Source organism: Pezoporus flaviventris, unplaced genomic scaffold, assembly GCF_033815535.1.
Source record: "Pezoporus flaviventris isolate CSIRO_AGI_PZ_B2104156 unplaced genomic scaffold, CSIRO_AGI_Pfla_v1 ptg000016l, whole genome shotgun sequence".
NCBI classification, from domain to species: domain Eukaryota; kingdom Metazoa; phylum Chordata; class Aves; order Psittaciformes; family Psittacidae; genus Pezoporus; species Pezoporus flaviventris.
This window is the reverse complement of record NW_026892564.1, coordinates 8427879-8449115: the sequence shown is the minus strand read 5'-3', so window position 1 is coordinate 8449115 and position 21237 is coordinate 8427879. Positions and strand designations below refer to the sequence as shown.

The 21237-nt window shown below is 38.3% G+C and overlaps 1 protein-coding gene across 5 annotated transcripts in view; it reads left to right on the top strand.

Annotated features, from left to right (window-relative positions):
- The window catches only part of SYT1 (synaptotagmin 1), a 272094-nt gene that overhangs the window by 181054 nt on the left and 69803 nt on the right, over positions 1 to 21237 (top strand). For 4 of the 5 annotated variants that reach the window (XM_061454710.1, XM_061454712.1, XM_061454713.1 and 1 more), the window contains 3 exons: positions 9127 to 9249; positions 12458 to 12625; positions 16274 to 16441. In XM_061454710.1, the coding sequence (XP_061310694.1) occupies positions 9127 to 9249; positions 12458 to 12625; positions 16274 to 16441 (459 nt within the window). The remainder of the gene's footprint in view (positions 1 to 9126; positions 9250 to 12457; positions 12626 to 16273; positions 16442 to 21237) is intronic. The other variant, XM_061454714.1, reaches the window with a different exon arrangement.

Below are 21237 nucleotides of genomic sequence, written 5' to 3'. Positions count from 1 at the left end.
TTTGTGTAAATGTCACCATATCAAAAGTAGAGGAAAACAGTGTGTATTTTTAATTGTTTCTGAGTGTTGCTAAAATGATTGGTACCTCATGAAACTTGCTGTGGGCTTTTGCATCATCTCAGTACAGTGCCCATGCTTTAAGTTCTTAGTGCTCCACACCAAACTCCTTTAAGTGGTCTTACTCCAGATTTCAGTTGGTGCAACTGAATGACAACTAGTTTTTATGAGATCTTCCCATCACAGTTTTCATCTTTATAACTTGCCAGTCTCTGATTATGCCTCTGTTGGCTCCCACTGTTTTTTTCTTTGAAAATAAAAAAGTCCCCAAACACCCAGCTCCAGAGACGCTATAATAACTGCTGATTTATTGGGTCTGAATTTCAAGCATCGGTAAAGCAAAATTCTTGCTTAAGGTCAGCCTGTGGGCTAAGGAAAGGAAAGGAATAGACGTGATTATTTCAGTCATGAACAGTGGCGTTGAAAACTTACTAAAATTTAGCCCTATTGCTTTGGAAAATAATTGTTATGGTGATCTGAACTTTTTATTAGGTAACAAAGCATCTGTGGAGAAGGAGATTTTTTAGCTCAGTCCTTTCTCATTGCGTCATTCTAACACACTAGTGAAGATTTTTGACTTACAATGAACGTGTCTGGTAGATGAAATAGGAAATCTGGGATCAGGTATATGTACTACACTCTGGAATAAGGAGTATATTCCTGGTTCTGCTACTAACTTCAGACAGCCACCTGACTTCTCTGAATGTTTGGTTTTCCTTTACATAGGCTTTCCTTTTACATCAGGGTTATGTGCTAACTTCATCAGAATATTCTGATTAGTGTTCATCTGTTAATAGCTGACACCCAGGACAGGTGCTATAAAGTAACATGATACCGACAGCTGCAATTGCACCCAACCAAACTTCAGCATATAAGGGTTTTCTTAGACTATTTCACGTTATGATTTTAGCTATTGAACAGTGAACACTCTTGCCCTCATAGAGATAAAATAGTGAAGAAACAATTTTTTTTAATGTCATGTGCCCTGAAATATTTCAAAGTAATATGTGTTGACCTGGCATAATGAAGACAATAGCCAAAATGAGGTCAGAAAAATCCACACTGACATTCAGAGAGCCTGGATTTCACTTATAGAACCCAAGCCTTTATCGCCAGAAATAATCCAAGAGGATCTTTTTGAGGGACAGGAGCTCTGTTGCTGGCAGTGGTCTTTTTTATGCAATGTTTGCTCATGTGCTTGCTTTTTTCCCAGTTGAATGTGTAGAGAATAGTGAGTGTATTTATTCCACAGTGCCACCTGTCTTGGTCTTAGCATGCCAACTCCTGTTTGTTTGCATCTTCAGCCCATGGTGGCATTAATGCTCACCATGGCTTATCCACGATGTGGTGAGATCCTAATTCACACTCAGAAAGACACCATGTGCTGCAGAGCCATTGCAGTGTAGAAAATTAGTCAGAAAAATTGGGGGCATGTCTTTCTTATACTATGGCAGTCAAAATGGATTGGCTGTCCATATGACAGTCCAATGAATTGAGTCCCATTGGTACATGAATTCAACCTCAGGCTTGACCAATCATCCTGCTTTTTCATCTGCCTCAGAAGACAGCTGTGCAGGGTGCATAAAACTTCCTGAAAAATGTGAAAATAAGATGTTCATGAGGATACAATGTTACAGATGAGTGTTTCTGTTCTGCAGGGTTTTCCACAAAACTCTTTTGTTGCTTAGATTTATGTTAGACTTCAGAACCCTGAAAATATGGAAGCAACAGCTGTGAGCCATAAGGCGAGGCTTACTTGCATTTCTATCTCTTCCTCTCAGTCACTCCCAAGAAGACATAGGAGCTTGCTTCACGTGCTTCCTGAGTTTTTCTCCTCCTTTTAAGAAACACTTTTCCTGTCAAGTTTATTTATTACTCTTATTGTAACGTATTGTACCATTAGGATGTATGAAGATACAGATCCTACTCATTTTCTTACATGTCTTGTTTTCTGTACTGAAGGTCTTGCCACTGGAAGCTTCCACTGTCAAGGATGTTTGTCATAGAATAATAGAATGGTTTGGATTGGAAGGAAACTTAAAGCTCATCCAGTTCCAACCACTCTGCCATGGGCAGGGAAACCTTCCACTAGACCAGGTTGCTCCAAGCCCAGTCCTACCTGGCCTTGAGCGCTTCCAGAGATGGGGCAGCCACCGCTTCTCTGGGCAGCCTGTACCAGTGCCTCACCACCCTCACAGGGGAAAACTTCTTCCTAATAGCTAATCTAAATCTACCGTCTTTCAGTTTTCACTCTTTACAGCCATTCCCCTTTGTCCTGTCACTTCATGCCCTTGTCCAAAGCCCCTCTCCAGATTTCCTGTAGCCCCCTTTAGGTACTGAAAGGCTGCTACTGTGTCTCCCTGGAGCCTTCCCTTCTCCAGGCTGAACAACCCCAGCTCTCTCAGACTGTCTCCATAGGAGAGGTACTCCAATGCTCTGATCATCTTTGTGGCCATCCTTAGGACCTAGTCCAACAGATCCATGTCCTTATGTTCTTTCTTGTGTTATTTTGATTAACAAACTAAATCCTGAATTCTTTATTCAAGACCAGAGTCTACAGGTTCCTAATGAGTGGTGTCTAGGAAGTATGCAATTATTCCTTAAATTAAGTGATTTAAATCAAGCTCTAGAGACATTTACCTGTAACCATTGATTATATGGAGAGCTAAACTCTTATAGTAAGTGCTTGAAGTTAGTGGGTATGAATAACATACACCAGGAACAGCAGTTCATATCAATGAGGTATAAACTTCAAGCCCCACTGGAAATACTTAATTGTTTACTTTTTAAGCAAAGGCGTTTATTCTTTACAAAATGATGAGCAATAAATATGAATAGCAAAATAACCTTCAAGCATGAGAATATCAGATAGTTGGTAAATTTCTATTTAGAGGATGGGCAGAGGATGATCTTATCTCTTTTTAAGCAACTGAGCCAAAAGAAACAGGTCTTTGCCAATTTTTTCTCCATAGATTAATGTGGCACCCAGTAAATCATGTCTGGCTATATTTAGATTAATTTTTTTACTGTTAAGTAGATGTAGTCTATGTAGCAATTATATTGCATGACAATTTTTTCAAACAGAAATAAATGTAGCACTTGGAGTGGTCCTCCCATGTTGAGGAGCCAGCTCTGTCCCCAAGCATGCTTCCACCTGGCCTGCTGCCATTCACTTGTGGAGGCTGAAGAACAATTGATTGAGCAGCATGCACTGGCCAAGCAGCCTAAAACTGCATCCTACTCACAGCCTGCTGCTTAGCACAACCAAGCACTGCCATATGGGAAGTGGGGGCAGAACACACTAGCAAACTTGCAAGAGTGCTTACTTCTTTTAGTTCATGTACATGGGCGCTGCATTCAAAGCAGAGCCCTGACCCACATGCTGAACTTCCAAAATAGGCCCCCAGCTGAGATCAGTTACATCTTTTCCCAGGAAATAAACACTGGCTACAAGAAAAACAGATTGATTTGGGGGCTTAACAGCTCCAACTTCAACGTATGTATTCCTATTTTATCCTGAATACCTCCAGCATTTGCTGTATGTCTTCTGTTGTGCCAGAATAAGTTGGTATTTTAGTATTCAAACAATTCAGCGAGCTCTTAAGCTGAGCGTGATGACCTCGTGTCATAGAGCTCCTAAAGAAAGAAAGCCATTTGAATAACACAACAGACCATTTAAAACCTGGATAACAAGCAGTGAAGTAATGTCAATGCCTCACATGCTCAACACAGCAGGGTCATGCTCATCCTGTGCATCAGTGTGGCCCACTGCTGGTGTGTGTGAGGCCAACACTCCTACAGCAGTAATGGCAAAGTAGATTTCACGATGACCAAAGCCTGGCTCAGCCACTGGAAACCCATGCGCAACATGCACTTTAAATTAATTCATGGAGAGAAAGCAGATGCTGAATGAATTAAATGTTGCCTTTCCTTCTGAGGGGCTGTGATAGAGAATGTGTTACAATCACAGGCTTTTCTGCTTCGTGATACAGAATCAGCCAGGAATTTTTAAAGGCTTTTGTTTTCTCCTGGGATGAAAATTGGCCAGGTCAAGATTACAGTGTTCCTGAATGTGAAAGAAATTGATAAGAGGGGCACCGCCATTAGTGGAAATGCAGCCATTCCTAGGTGTGGAGGAAAAATTGCCTTTCTGATAAATTCATTGTTGGACATGGCACAGAACACTCTCACTGCAAAATCATATTGTTTTCTTCCATTCAGCTCAGCAGGCATTGCACAAGCCTGAGGATTGGGCATCATTCACATGTTAAAAAAATATCCCCTTCACAATGTGAACAAAGGAAATGATTGATGGGGCAGGCAGAGATGGAACTCGGGATGGCAGCATGCACTGTGAAGCAAATAACTGTGCAGGCTGCGATCAATGTTTCCCTTCCTAACATCTCTCCATGATAATTGGTAACTTGTTTCCTTTAAAGTGAGGACATAGGCCACCCCATAAGTGGAAGGAACCCTAAAAACACTGTTAGTGAAAGCATTTCTTTGCATATGACAGTGAAAGACACTTGCAGTCTTAAATAGCTTGTGACATGAACTAGGCATTAACGTTGAGATATGAGGGTAACTGTGACCAGAATCAAAGCGCAGAATACACTTTCATGGGTCTTTGCATCCTCCTGGTGACTCAGACATGATTGCAGCCTCTGCCTGTCTGTACAGGAGACAAGGAAGTACAATTGTTTTGCCAGCAGCTTTGTTAGAGTCTTGTCTCAGTTCACTTTCCTCAAGCTTCTGCACATGTGCAACCAGCAGACCAGCTATGCTAAATACCTTGCAAACCCTCTCGATTTCTACACATAGTTTTGGAAGGGATTAAATGAAAGTGTACATAAAGCTGTTTTAATCCCCAGAACCTCTTCTGTGGTTTGTGGTGGAAAGTAATGGGGTAAACCCAGTGACGAGGTACAGGGCTTTTGAAGAAACAGCTGGAAGAAAGGGATGTTCTTAGTATCTGGAGGCAGCACCACTGGAAGAAGGCTTTGGCAGCTAGGGAAATAAGAAGGGGACGAAGCCCAGGAAATGTAAAAACCCACTGCAAGGTGTAGAATTTGCAGAGCTGCAATTACAAGCAGTTTTGGGTTTTCTTTCTTTTTGTAGTGCAAAAGGTGCAAGATCAAAAAAAAAATAAAAGAAAACAAAGTGTTTTCTTTAACAACCCAGAAGAAAAGATGAGACTGTGAAACCATTCTTAGTTATGTTATGGAAGTAAAGAAACAACCAGCAGATTCAGCTGTGGATCCCAGATCACTGTAATTTAGCACTGTTTGTTGCAGAAACCACTACAAAGCAGATGAGATGTAGATGAGAGTAAAACATTATTAGCTAAACATGGCACAGAAAATTCTGATGGTGTAAGTAGATTTATGTCCCTTGGTACTAGAACTAATTACAGAACTCATTCAAATACGGATGAAATGAGAGATTGCTCAAAAGTTCATTTTGTCTTCCAGGTCAAGAAAACATATATCTTGTGTGGCCGTTGAGGTCCCTGGCACAAAGTAACTTTTCCCACTTGCTGATTTCATTAGATTTGGATGTATCACCTTGTAATGCATGCATTGGATAAGCACTTTTTTTTTGTACATTCCTAGACCTGCTTACGTATAAGCCTTCATTTTTCAGATACTTTACATATGCAAGAGGATATAGGGGTTTCATTGTTGTGTGCGTCTGTTGTGCAGAAATGAAGAAAGCACTTGAGTGAAATTCACAGACATCACAAATTAGAAAAAAATAAATCTGGTCTCCAGCACAATCTAATAAGGCATTTCTGTGTTGTGTATTTCACAGAAAAAGCATTTTAAATGTCATGGAATTAAAAGAAATATTAGGAAAGGCAAGGCTTATATTCCTCTGCATTTAAAACCAGGCTTTCTGATTACAGTTGTGTCAGTTGAAGAGGCTTGAGGAAAAAGCTAGCTTATAATTAAAAATATTTTATTGTTTCTAAAACCAGTAAAATATAGCTGCTTATTTTAATTGATTGTAACAATACAACAGTAGGATCCAATATAGTGTGATACAGTGTGCTATAAATTGAGGGTTGCAATACTATTCCATTAAATATTGATCTTTCAGAGAATCTCAATACAAAATGAAAATCCCTGCGGGGTGTTTCAAGTACTTTGAAGCAGTCCAATTCTTTTTCCTCTTTGGAATTCAGCAGCTGCATCAAACACGAAACTTCTGTGCTTCCTTTGACTCAACTTCTTGTACCTTTGGCCTCTAGTTCGAAAGCAAATTCTTTTCTTGGCAGTATAAATGGTTATGTACAGACTCCTGTAGACATAATAATTTGTCATTTCTTCCCTCCCCCCATGCCATGACCTTGGCCAAATCTAAACACCATCATTCTTAATGTTTCTTAGTGCTTCAGTGTTTCTGAGTCATTGCCAAGAAGAATCATAGCTCCTCAGCTGATGTGAGTAACAGGCAATGTTTTCCATCTCCCCAGGAGATGACTTTCACCTTCCAACAGGCCTTTCATAACCTGTGCAGAGTTAACCAAGCAATGTTAACCAAGCCTGCAGCAATGTTTTCTGCCTGCTTTTCAAAATTCCCTTGCAAGAGGGATGTTAGCTTCCCATTGTATTTTCAATATAAGTAAGAATCTTTTCACATTGAGTTAGCTACAGCTCTGGCATCTCCCAGATTGATCAGCTATGCAGAAGAGTATATCATTTTCCTAGCAATGATTATGTCACAATTGTCTTAGTGCAATAGTCACAAATTCACCATACCAAGGAATTAGCATATAAGGTTCTTTTTGTATTCTGCCTTTTATCCCTGAGGAATGGCTGTAGGATATTTCCTCTTCAACAAAATACAGGTCAAAAGTAGATGAAACAGCAGAAATCCAGCAACTGTCACAGAAACAGTGATATACTGGAGCTGTTTGTCACTGTTCTGTCATGGAGTCCTCTATTAAGGCAGTATTAGGATGAATCAGAGCAGTGGGTCTTGGAGTTAACATCCCACTCTGAGTTATTGCTTCCTGTTTTCTCCAGGCTCTGATATATGTGGTTGCTTCAGTTGGATTGAGTCATTTTTTGGGTTTTTTTTTTTCATTATCACAAAACCTCAAGCTTATTTTTATTGCCAATGAAAGCAAGGTGTTTTGCTAATCACATCACCCCATATACTGAAAGGCCCACATGTGATTCTGCAGGGGGCTGTGCTTCTTGCCATGGAGCCTGTCAGTTTTGAAGTGTCACCTTTGTTGTTGTGCTAACAAAAAGGTTGTGCTACAGCCAGGGAACTTACTAGCAGCTCAGCAACTTAAATAAAATAATTTTCATTTTAGGCAGCTCAGCCCTTTGAAATAGAAGTGGTTTAGTTCAAAAGTTATTACTCTTCCAGTATCACAGGTGATTCCTATTCACTGCTGACTTTTCCCACCAGTCTCATCCAGGTACACTGTAATTTATGTGCCTAGTAAAGAGTCCATCATTCAATAACTTTCAGACATTTAACTCAAACCCCACTCTTCAGCTTGCATAAATCAATGTTGTTGCATTGATTTCAGTTGAGCTGTGCCAGCTGAATTTCTAGCTTATTTTTGAAATCAGAGAAATAATTGCTTAATACTGTACAGTTTTACATCTGACCTTCTGAGTTTAGATCCAGATTCTGAAAAATAACATTTTCTACTTCAATCTTTCTTCTTACCACACCTCCACAATTGTTGTGTGATCCCCACTGTGTTCATGGCTGAGTGAGAATGTTAATGCTTTCATGTTCAATCATCCTTCACCAACAGCCGTCAACTATGGATATAGTGACTTTCCAGCCTTGCTCTGTCTTCAGATAAAGAGCTCCTGCTGCATCCCATTTATAAATGCTGTAGGTTCTTCAGACCACCTCACATTGTGAAAAAAGAGCATAACAAATCTTACTCTTGCACTTAAAAGTTCTGTGCAAGCAGAAGTTTCATATAGAAGGAACTTTCGTCCAGACAGGGCTTTTATAGATAATAAGCATACTGTTTACTCTAACACGCAAATAACAATTCTGGGTGAACGCACAGTATTGATTCCTTGATTTCACACTATCAACTTTATTTTCACATTTTCCACAATTTTTCACTATTTGTCTCATCACTTTTGCCCATTTTTCAGTTCTTACTTAGGTAAGGTTCTGCTGGAATATGATCTACAAAGTTAGTTCTTGTTCATACAGTTTAATAATTGTATGAATTCCCTTTTTCACAGTGCAAATACTTCTGCTTTCTGGTACAGTAAAAAATGATTACATCATTTAGTATTTTAATTATGTATAAAATCTAAGGTAACTGCTGTGTCCTTTAAAAATAGCAGGGTTTATGGAATAGAAAAAGCTGTAAGCAGTTCTGTATTTCTTTATTTTTGTGTTTCCTCCTAAGCAAACTAAAATCAACTTGCAATCAATTTGGTTCAGCCAAGCTTTATAGTGAGAATGAATAAAAAGGAAATTGGTCTCGGGAGGGAGAGAAACAGAGAAACATGCATTTGCTAATGGCATGGTGAAAACTTTGCTTCCATATTCATTCTAAATAAACATGAAAAATGTTTGGCATATGATTGTAGGAAGAACTCATCCCCAGCACATGCTCTTAATCATAGTAATCCTACAGAAATGCGTTGCCAATTGCAAACAATTCACAGCATGCACAACCAGGTTTGACATTGCCAAGATATTCTTAAGTTGAATGAATGTATGACTTTGCTTATTTAATAGCATGTTTGCCTCCTTTTGCCTCTTTAAGAGCCAGTGTGAGCCCAGAAGAATTTTTTCATATTGAGCTGGTATTTTGTTTCTACTTTCAGGTTTTATAACAATGGTTGCTTGTAATAGTCGAAGAAGCTTTCGTCCTACTTCCATTGCTTGCTTGCTGATTTACAATATCTTCCTGAGCAACCTAAATAGTATACAAATATATGTAAATTGCATATTTGGACTTCTGCTGTCATGCTTGCTTTTAATGGCTTTTACATAGATTTGAGGACAGTGTCTATTCTAAACTGGTCCTGAAGAGTTTACCTTATTTATGAATATATTCCTTCTTTCTAGGCTCTTAAGGATGATGATGCTGAGACTGGGCTGACTGATGGGGAAGAGAAAGAAGAACCAAAAGAAGTGGAGAAGTTAGGGAAAATCCAATATTCTTTGGATTATGACTTCCAGAACAATCAGGTTTGAAACAACCAACCTGTAACCTTTTACTTCTGTGTGTGCAAAGGGAGAATGAGGTAATGCGTTTAATATGGTAGATTATTTCTGAAATCCTTACTGCTTGTACAGAGTAAAAGGAGAAAGCATGACTGAAGATTCATGACAGAGGTACTAGTAAATTGGAATCCAATGTACTTGGAGTTTATATTGCATCTTTAATCAAAATTGAAGACAGTTTTATCTAATAGTTATTAATAACTTTTTATCTTGAGACATCACCAATCAATGTCAAACCACATTATAGTAACCACATTATATTATGGAGTCTGCATGCAGACAGTAAAAGATAGCTTCAGCCTTCAGGTATTTAAAATGTAAGCAAACAAAAGATGGGAGGTAGAAGAGAGGGACATAGAAGTAAGTTAATTTGTTTTGGGTCTTTTAGCAAATTGATAAGATTGCCTATTATTAGCTGCATCAGGTTGTGTTCCTGTCCATTAAAGTATATCTACTAGCCAGGAAAACTTTAGTTTGGAACAAAAAAAAACCAAACAAACAAACAAAAAAATTTGGACAAGAGGAATCTCTCCAGTCATGGACTGATACTCCTTCAGTACCCTACTCTGAAACTGGTAAGACCAAACTTTCACATACTGAGCCAAGTTTCCAGTAGGAATAAGCACCATAATATGATACAGACCTAGAATCAACCTACTTAACAGGTCTGACCACATCCTAAACTAGCTCATATTTAATTGCCCTCCCTGGCCTTCTGCTGTGGTTGGGATCATTTTGTCAATTATATCAATTCACAGCCTCACATTAAAACTGACTTAACTTTGGACTTCTTCACTTTTATTGCATGGCTTTCAGTGAACTTGAGAATACACACCTTTCATTTCATTTTTTGACAGCTTAAGTCAAAACCACATCATTCTTATCTATTTATGGAAAGAAATGGCTACTGAACTTAAATCCCTGTTTATTCCTATTCTTCATCTGAACTGACTTTTACATGTACTTGTGGGTTTTTTCCACAGTCAATTTCTTTGTTTTTGCTGTTCTTAGAATGCAGTGCACTTACTTGCTGCAAGACAAAGAAAATAAGAGAAATAAAGAAAATGTTCTGTGTCAGCAACAGCTATGACCTGGCATAATACATATTATTTTCCTGTCTTTTCAACTATCTCCTGACTGCCAGTGCTTATTTGCAATGCAAGAGCAAAAAATCATTCTGAAGCCTTTAGAGAACCTGTGGCTAAAGGAGCTTTTCTTCAACTGCCAGAAGACTGGCCATGTGCTGAGTCACACTCATCCCCCTTGAAATCAGTATGAAATCAGTGTGAAGCGTTAGACCCTTCCGAAGCAGAAGGTCTAAAGAGGGGGAAAGGAAAAGCTGCAAATATGTTCTGACAGATGGATTTCAGTTTTGTTAGAATATGAAAACAAACTTTGTGTGAATTTTATTAAAGGAAATGTTGATTCATGAATTATATTTTACAAAGGAAAATAGGATGTGAGAGCAACAAATCTGTAAAAGTGTGTAGTATTTAATTAAGGTAATAAATTGAGTCATGGATGCCTATTTTGCTGCTTAAAACTACGTTGCAGCTTGGAATTTGTCAGGGGATAGAAGATATAAAAGAGTAGAAGAGGGGATTCAGTTAGGTTAGTATAGTGCAGTGGCATGAAACTACAGACCAAAAATCTGGCTAATATATTGCACAAGGTTGAGAATGGAGACAGGATGACCAGTATACTCTCCAGAGTATGATGCTTCAGTTTTAGAGAAAGAATTTTTTTAAAGCAATTCAGTTGCTTTTCCATTCTTTTAAGTAGAAGTCATAGACTTAGTTTTCACTCTTAGATGTGAAAGACTAGACGTAGATCCTGAATCTGGCCATGTATTTATGAACTGTTATGCATCTAGGAAAAGAATGAGATAGAAGTGTGTCTTACAGCTAAAGGAAAATGTTGTATCTTAAGAGTCCTAATTTCATATAGCATGTATAAAATTATAGCTTAATTCTAATTGAAAGAGTCCTTAGGAGCTTAAGAGGGAAAATTTCCCAGGAATTTTCCATTGGAAAATATGCAAACCATACTGTGAATTTAGAACTGGTAAAAGTAAGTCCAGCTTTGAGAAATCTCTCAGAAGTTTCTTTTCTAGATTGACTATGTTATTCTATATTTCATTTGTTAGAGCTTCTGTTTTCAATTTTGAACACTTCATCTATGAGAGAAACAAATATATTGTGACTGAAACACTGATTTTTAAGAACTATTATCAGACTTCATCCTCAGTTCTTAATATCTTGCCTCCACATTGACCTTGAAGACTCACTTGAATGTTTACCTTAGTTCTGACATGAAGCTAGATTAAAAGTATTTCTTTGTCTCAACTCCCTTGTGGTGATGAGGCCTAATACAAGCTGATATGTCAACATAACATAACATGACAACATAACATAACATAACCCTTTGTTTGTAACACTTAAAAAATTGCCAAGGTATTTACAAGTTTCAAATGTGTTTCAGTCTGACTTTTAAAAGTACAGAAGAGATTTAAGAAACTGATTTTTTCTGGCTTGCAATGAGATTACAAATTGTTATTAGGGTTTAGTTACCAAAGGTTAGTTTTTATGTGGTATTTTTCAAAAATGTTGTCCTTAATTTACTATCTAAACCCATTTGTATACATAGCAAGAGAAGTTAAATACAAGGAAAACTGCGAAATCCATTTCTTTTCAGCAAAGCTCTGCTTGAGGATTTGCATTTGATATATCACCTTTTTGTGTTTGGTTAGGGGGAAGGTTACATGCTGGGGATTTAGAATACAAATTTTGTAGTCAAAATTAGACATTCTTGACTGTTTAATAATGTGATTTCTATTCATGGTGCCCAGCATAGAAATATAATGCACAAGAGGAGGGAGCAATTGAAAGTTATTTGATTGCAGTCTTTAAAAAGATGAAGTCTGTATTTAGCTGTAATCAGCTGCCCTTTGAAAACCTGTTTTCTGCTTAAAAACAGCCTTTGTAGAGTCTGCATCTGCCATAATTGGTTTTCCAAAGTCTATAGTGTTGCTTCATTTGCCTTCCTTGAAGGAGGGGAATATTTTTTCGTAGACCAGAAATAGAGTCTCCATGTTTATTTCTCTGTTACAGTTTGGGGGTTTTTTATAAATATCTATTTGAAATTTCATTCTGCTGTTTTTCTCTCTTTTCAGCTTCTGGTTGGAATTATTCAAGCAGCTGAGCTGCCTGCATTAGATATGGGTGGTACATCTGATCCCTATGTGAAAGTTTTCCTGCTGCCTGACAAGAAGAAGAAATATGAGACAAAAGTCCACAGAAAGACCCTTAACCCTGTTTTCAATGAGCAATTTACATTCAAGGTATTTTTTTGATAGTTATTGAAACTTTTTTATTTAACGACTGTCTCATGTTTGGCTACTGTGTTAGATATATTAGTTAATTGGTAGCTGAGCATAGTGGTTTTTCATGTTGTAGAAACCTCTGATACTCAATCTTCTTATGATGGAATGGTGTAACACAGGGTCAGACCTCAGTAGGTGTAAAAGGCACAGTTTGATTTTAGGCACTTTGGTTAGCTGATGTATGACAATCCAATCCATATTTAATGGCTGCATAAAACTTACGAGAAAGTCAGAAAACAGTGACACCTTAAAAAATGTTGGGTGAATTTCACTAGACCAGCGTTTTCTTTAAGTATCTTTGTAGTCTGATTTATGAATTTCCGTATACCATTTCTTTTCCCCTCAAAAAGGTAAACAGATGAAGGACAATATGGCAGATTAATCTTGCTGGACTTTGTCATAGCAATTATTTGCTATGCTGCTTTACATATGAAAAGAAATCGTGTCTCAGGTTTAATGACATATGAGTTAAATAAATGTAGCTAAGCCTTAAGTTGAATACTGAAGTCATTCCAATAATATCTGTCAACAGTGTTTTTCTAAAACTGTAGCCATACCTAAATGCCAGTTAAATATAATAAAGGAATAGTATAAAGTATGTTTTACAGGGCTTCTCCTAATATACATTCCTCTGCTGTTACTTTAGGACTTTCTCTCTGTGCCCAATCTTATAATGACAGCTCAGACTGAAAACAGGAACAGTGAAAGACTCAGGCTATGTAATCATTCAATGAGAAAGATATCCCTGGAGGCCAGAACCACTACTGCATATATAAGCTTATTTTTTCCCTTGAAGATGTTCATAAAAGTAATCTTTTGTGGGGAGTTATTTTTTCCTTGAGCTTCCCTAAGAGAGTATTTAAAAGAAAACAGAGTTCTAAATTACAGTTTCCCATGAAGCTCACGAAACAAAAAAGAACCAAAGGTACAAATTACAAATCCAGTCTTCCATTCCTGGGCTGTAACATCCACTGTTTTAAGTCACATCTTTAGTATTCAAATTTTATACTCCAGAAGAAAGTTTGCTTTCAGCACAATACCTGACAATGTTTAGGTGCATCCCAGTATGGAACTGATTATCCCCTTGATACTGTGGTCTGTACTCAAGAGAAAACCCATGGGGCATGCTAAATACCATCATTATTCTGGGGACTACAGTGTAAAAGAAAAGTGACCATTTAACTACTGCTGCAACTGTAATAAATAATTTCGGTGGGAACTACTGACGATGTAGTTGGGCAGAGCCTTACTTCTGTGACCCACTTCAGGTAGTGCACAACTTCTGTTGGCATCCTTGCCATCTGTCGCTTTGGCAGAAATGCCCACCAGGCAGCCCAGGCCAGTTTTGTTACCTCCTCCCAGGGCACAGCTGTGAGCTGCCAGCCTTCCTCCTAAAGAAAGGCTAATAGGAGTGAGCGCGTTATGTTTCTTATGTATTGCAGAAACATAACACAGCCCCGGACCTCAAACCTACTTTTCTTTGAGTGGTTCCCTGTGTTAGTCCCCTTTTCAGTTCTGTTTCCCAGATATCTGTGGTGCTGTTCCAGGGTGCATGTGTTAATCAGGCTCCAGCTGTCTGAGTTGTATACCTGCACCACACTGCCAGAAGGGAACTGAGGAATCCTAGATGGCCAACACCAGTCTGGCAGAGGGGGGTTTTCCTTCTCAGCCCCAAAGCAGAAAGAGTGTTCATGTCTAAAGGGGGCCTACATGAAATCTGAAGAGGGGCTTTTTACAAGGGCCTTGTAGTGACAGGCCAAGGGGGAATGGCTGTAAACTGAAAGAGGGTAGATTTAGATTAGACATTAGGAAGAAGTTTTCCCCTGTGAGGGTGGTGAGACACTGGAAGAGGTTGCCGCAAGAAGCTGTGGCTGCCTCGTCCCTGAAAGTGTTCAAAGCCAGGTTGGATGGGGCTTGGAGCAACCTGGTCTAGTGGAAGGTGTCCCTGTCCGTGGCAGGGAGGTTTGAACTGGGTGAGCTTTAAGTTTTCTTCCAACTCAAAGCATGCTGTGATTCTATGACATGTCCATGCCAGAAAAACACTCATCTACCAGGGTCTTACCCGAATTATGTCAAGAGGCTGGGTATCTCTGAGCAGAGCAGAAAGCAGGGAGAGGGAGCAGTCCTTCACAAGAGCTGAGGACATCCTTAGTAGTCCTGAACAAACCTGGAGGCTGAGGCTACTTTAGAGGTAAAGAAGGGAGGAAGCATTTAAAAAGGAAGGTAGCTAAAACAAGCTTTAGTGAGGTCAAGTTACAAAAAAAAAAAACAACAAAACAAAACCCACAACTAAATAATGATAGATGTAGTCTTTCCATGCATTCCAAATGACCAGGATCCATTAAGTGGCATTATAAACTGATGGAGAAGGAAACTTTAGAACATTTCTCTTCTCATGTTTTTGAGTCTGTGTAAAAATAAAAGTGAAATTATTTAGTATTCTGCCTTCCACATATATTTGCCTTCTATGACTTTTTAGAAGCTACACAGAATTTGCAGAATCAAAATAGATTTTGCTGTAGTATTTATTGCAGTACATAACCCTGTGCCCACTGAAACGAATTTACTCAGTAATGGAAGCTGGAGCTGGCTCTCAACTTGAAAAGATTCTTTTAAACATTATATAACATGTTAGGAAAGAAAGTCCTTATGTTATTAGTAAATATTTTGAAAAGCAAGTTGAAGGCAGACATGAGCAGAAGACAACAGTTCCTGGGTTTAAACAGACCGGAACATACAGAAATTAACAAGGCCAGTGATAATGCCACACTTTCATTTCTGTTTTTGTATAGACAATTAATAACAAAATGTTTACTGAAGCCCATGGAAACCATTTATACTTGCAGAATATATGCAAATTGACCAAGTGTTCAATATAAGTCCAAACAATCCCTAAATCAGACCTCTCCAGACAGCCACGCAAGTGTAGCTTACCTGAGCTGCACATTTTCATCCGAATATTAAAGTTGTGACTCATAAGCGTCCTAACTCACAGCATCTGTCCAAAACATCAAAACAGCTGGTGAGTTAGTCAGAACTTGGCCTTCTGGCACCACAATTTCTAGCTGTACACTGTGACTTGGAAAGCACTTTAGTGTCTACAGTGTGAAAGGTATAATAATGAAAAATATGCCCTGGTCAGTAATAGGCAGTGGTACCGTAAGAGAACTATTTAGTGTCTAATTACTCTGTGTCAGATAGAGTAAGCCAGTTCTGTTTTTTTCATCAGTCTGGGAGCTATCCATTTCTGAGTGATGACAGTTGATCTATTGAGGAAAAGACACCATTGTGTGAAAAGTTCATGTGTCTTCACTGCAAATAATTGGGCTTTCTGTTTGAGTTTCATCACCCACAAAACGATTTGAAGTAGAATGAGAAAAATGCGGGGAGTGATAAGTGAGCTGCCACATTGTTCTATCGAGTGCCAGAGCCCGGCCTCAAAAAATACTGCACCTGGTGACTCTGAAACAAATACACCTCATAATTTTCTCTGCAGCTCAATTTACCTGAGATGACAGCTGATAAACCAAAGAAATAGATTTGCATTGTAGTGGACTGATCTTTATTGTTTTAGATAGAGAGTTTGTCATTTTCTCATCTTTGCAGGTGCCATACTCCGAGCTGGGTGGAAAAACTTTAGTGATGGCAGTTTATGACTTTGATCGTTTCTCCAAACATGATATCATTGGGGAGTATAAGGTTGCGATGAACACAGTGGACTTCGGTCATGTCACTGAGGAATGGAGGGACTTGCAAAGTGCAGAGAAGGAAGAGGTAAGAAAAATCAACCTTTTTTTCTTTTCCCCCGGAATACTTTTATCCTCAGCCACAGAAACAGTCAAACCAGCAACTTTTTTTTGCCAAGACAGCTCCCATCTGTTATCAGCATTTCTCAGACTTACTTCACCTGATAAATTTTTGATAAACATCTTTTCCAGTACTCTGTGAATGGTGCATTCTCCTTTGCTAATCCTATTTTCAATCTTTCTGATATTTTGTGCAACATATTAAGAAAGTTTTCATGAATTTGACTTTTTCTTGAACTGATGCAGTTTGGGTACATAGAATTTACATTTGAATTGTAAGAAAGAGCTGTGTGTATTTAGGCTTCTTTGTGGCCCTAATCATTCTCGATGTTTATATCTCAAGGCATCTTATTGTGCATGAAGTTAATGGTAGGTATTCACTGAAATACCTTACAGTTCTATTGAGCTGCTATGCAATAATATCCATTGATTAGAATTATGCATTTGACAAAGACCTTGGAATGTCATCTCACTCGAATATTAATCATCTTTTCTATTTTCCTCTCCATGCCAGTGTCCCCTGAGTTCATTATTTAGTAGGTATGGTGCTACGTTTACATGGCATCCTGTGAAGTTGTTCATACTGGCACATCACCTTTTTGCTTGTTGTAAGAGCGTTTTGTACTCAGTTTTACATTATTTTTCCTTTTGATTGCACGATAATATCTGCCCACTCATAATAGAGTGCACAGCATGCTTCAGTTCTCTGGTGGGAGAAGAAGAAATCAGAATCTGAGCTCTTTGTTGTTTATTTAGCTAATAAGCTGTTTTGGATTCAAACCTTAGTTTCTGTAATTAAAGGGACAATTGCTGGATTAAATCTTTCCTTAATACAAGTGACAAAACCCTGAATATTGGATATAGGTTACAAGTTGTGAAAAACTCATCAGGTGCTGAGCCATGCAGCCTTCTCAGGCTTTCAAAAATGGTAGATTTCATCTTGCCTTTTTCTGTGATTTCAAAGACTGTCTTTTCAGATGTTTTTCTTCGCTGCTTATTGATTTGAAAGCCACTGCTACATTGAGACTATTCTGCATGCAATTGTTTCATAGCTACAGCATTTGCAGGGCGCTCTTCCTGCATATGCAGTGGTACCATGCTATATGGGCCACGTTCCTTCCACTCTTATAGCTAAGGATGAAAATAAAAAGATAAAAAGTTTGCAGTTCAAGGGCCCTGTTCATTTAAGGCCTCAGCATACCAGAAGGCTGGAAATGTGAAACTGCAGTGTATTAATCTTTGCAAACTTTATTAAGTATGAAATTGGACTTTTATTGCACTGTTGTGTATGATCTTAAAGTGGTTTATATTCTTCTGTTTCAAAACATGTAAAATAAGCCAAATACTACGCAAAGAGAAATTGAAAATTTACCTTTTTGGTATAACTTTAAGCTTCTAGCATATAAGCAATGATATACCCATATGCAACTGACTGATAACATGGTATAAATCAGTGTAGGGTTTCATCTGTCTTATGAAATAGAACATATGCCTGTTGAGTTTTCTAGCTCACATCCACAGTAGGACCTGACTCAGTCGCTTGGTTGCATCATAAGGTTCATATCCTGCTGATAGAAAACAACAAAATAACATTGGTTGAAATAGATAATGAACAGTGTGAGCTACTTCTAGAAATGCATTCTGACTTGGAAGTAAGTCTTTATTAGAACAGAATGGGGTAATAAAAATAAATTATTCTTAAAGTATTTGGATCTTACAACAGTAAGCACAGGTGCTTTGAATAGTTTGCAGTAGAGATGAAATCTGGGTTGTACAGAATTTGTGTTTTCAGAGCCCAAGTGAACTGACAGATGTATATTTCTATATCTGTTTGTCATTTGTCACTTCTAATATATTTGCATGAGAGTCATGTCAGCTAGAAGAAAGTAGCTTTTCTTAGTTCCCTTTTGAGCCTCTGCCCTCACCTTTCTCCAAATTTCAGGTATTTTAAATGCAGAAAAAACACTGTCATATTTGTAGGATTTTTATAGAGCCTTTTTGAAGTTCATACCTACGTGTGGCTTTTTTATTTATTTTCTTATTATATATTATATAATAACCTAGGCAATATCATGCTGTGTATACATCATGGAAAACTGTGCTTACACGAACTCCCTAGATATTTTTTTCATAATACAGGAGGTCTCCTGCTTCATTTTTGCATCTCTATGCTCACAAGCATGCAAGGTATCCAATAAATATGAGAATGTATCATAATTCAGGTTAGTTGGACTCTTTGTTAATCTTATATTTCTATATACTAGTTGTAGCTTTTCTACAACAGCTCCTGAGCTCACTGTACAAATAAAAAGTGACCCCACAGAAACCAGTTACTCATGATGTAGGCAGACTAAGCATTTCTAATCAAAAAAGCTCTTCATTTATTTTTGCTCTGTTATGGAAACTCTACTTCCATCATATATATGGTGAGCCTAATTCAGAGAATTGCTTAGCCCAGTTTAGAAAATAAATCTCTATAAAGAACCAAGAGTCTGTCAGTAGTCTGGGAGCTGTTTCACGCAAAATGTCATTTTTCCATATATGACTACTGCCAGGTACCTGACCATCTTTGGTGTTCCAGCCTCTGCTCTGCAACATAGATGCCAAACAAAGTCTAGTGCATAGAATAGGGGACAGAGAAGGAAGAGAAAGGTCCTATCTCCATAAACCTGTTATCAGCTGACTTTGCAGAATTCACAGCAGATACAGCTGCAACCACGAAGTACCCTGGCTTCAGAATTAGCAAATACAGTACTGCATGTACAGAGGCTAACATGATTTACCCATGCCAGGTGTGTAGCAACAAACACATGCCTGTCTCTTGGTCACAAACACGGTATGGTGTTCTGGCTTACTGTTTGTAAGAAAACATTGTTAAAAAAAAAACAAACTAAAACCTAAGCAACTGGTTTTCCTCCAAAAATGTATGACAAACTTAATTCTATTGCTACAAAAGTAGCTTTTGTAGACTATTCTGCATGTTACAATTGCATAATGAATTTATCATTGAAGAGGGTGTCTGTATGTGGTCTACAATATTTAAAGAATGACATGGTTTCTTTCCTTCAGCACTTAGGGTAAGTTTGTCAGTTCTTAACAACCTAGTGCTAACTAAAATTCTAAATATGTTTCTAATCAAGTGTCATGTGCCAGACTATCCTTTATGTTTTCATTATGACCCCTAAACAAGATGTATACCAAAGCACATCAGTGGCAGTTGTCACCAGTCTCTTTGAAAGAACCATCTAGGTGGCAACAGTCAAACTGAGTATAAAAATCTTATTTTTGTTTCAATTTATGTTGAATTCAGTTGATGCACATCACAGAATATACAATCTAATTAACACTGCAATCAGAGAGGGCAAAATCATTTTACGAGCAGTTACTTTTCTCTTTGCTCATAAAGTTCCATTGTACTTTCCATCCTTCTTTCTAAGCGGGCTTGACATTGATGGCAGAGGATGAAGGTTTAATGAAATATCTGAAGCTCTACCTCTAAGAGCCCAGCCATTTGAATGACATCTCTCTGACACTGCATTCTCTTCTCGGAAAGGTCTTATTAATATATTTATGCTGGTGAAACACTTTGAAGGTACCAGACTTTATGTAAGCATTTGTTATGTCTGAGAGAAGCCTTTCAGAATGTGTAAGTCTGTACAATGACTGCTAAATGTTGGGGAGGCCAGTACTTTGAATCCTTTTTCCCTGGCGGCTTTTAGCTCTTCTGTCTTTGTGAATATGTGGAGGTGATTCATGTAGCAGTCCCTCAGTTTCATACGACTGAGAGCATGGGAGGGAAGAGAGATAGATACTGAAAGGTTATTCACTCTTACCAAGTCTGACATATAATGGTTTGGGCACAGAATATTAGGAAACAGGTGATAGGAGTTTACTCTTCTGTATCATCTACCAGATGTCACTGCCATTAACTTTATCTGAGTAACGCTGCATCCAATATCTGTTATCATTCCAGTACAGAAGGCCAGACAGTCCTCTTCTTTGCTCACAGCAGTGTGAATCATATTGAGAGTCATCTTCTGAATACTTCAACTGATTTCCCTCCAGACATTTGGTTATATCGGCACTTAAATTGAAAACCTGTTGCAGCAAATATTCCAAGACATTTTAGGGAGTATAAGGAAAAGCAGAAGCAATTCTTTCTCTTGAAACTGATGGAGGAGCAGAGCCTTATTCCATGAGGAGGAGTATCTTCAACCTGCCAGTATCGACCACCAGGAGTTCTGCAGACCTCTAATGACTGCCAGCATGTAAGACTCTATGCATTATCTGATCAGGCATCCACTTTGTATAGGTTACATGATGGATGCATGCTCATTTCACAGCGCATTGTGATGGGTATATTGTGATGGCTTTGGAGTTAGAAGCCTGCTGGAAAACACCAGCAACATGCGCAACAGCTTCTCTCCTACATGATGCACAATCCCGAGCAGGAAGGATGCTAAATTACTGCTTTGCAAAGGGGTGAGATGCAAGTGGTCTGCACCTGGGGAGTGCACCAATTCTGTGAAGCTTGACATGCTATATTTATGAGGATTGTTCTTTCCTTCCACCTCAAAAAATAAAAGTTGAAGGAAGAAGATGGAAATGTGGGCCTGAAATGAATGTATTTCAGTATGCTTCGTAGAAATGGAGACTGACAAAGTTAGTAAGCTGTCTAGCTTATTGAATCCTCAGCACTGAAACTTGCAGAGTTAAGAAAAAAGGACATTTTTACAAATGCCACTGTCAAATCACAGCAGCAAA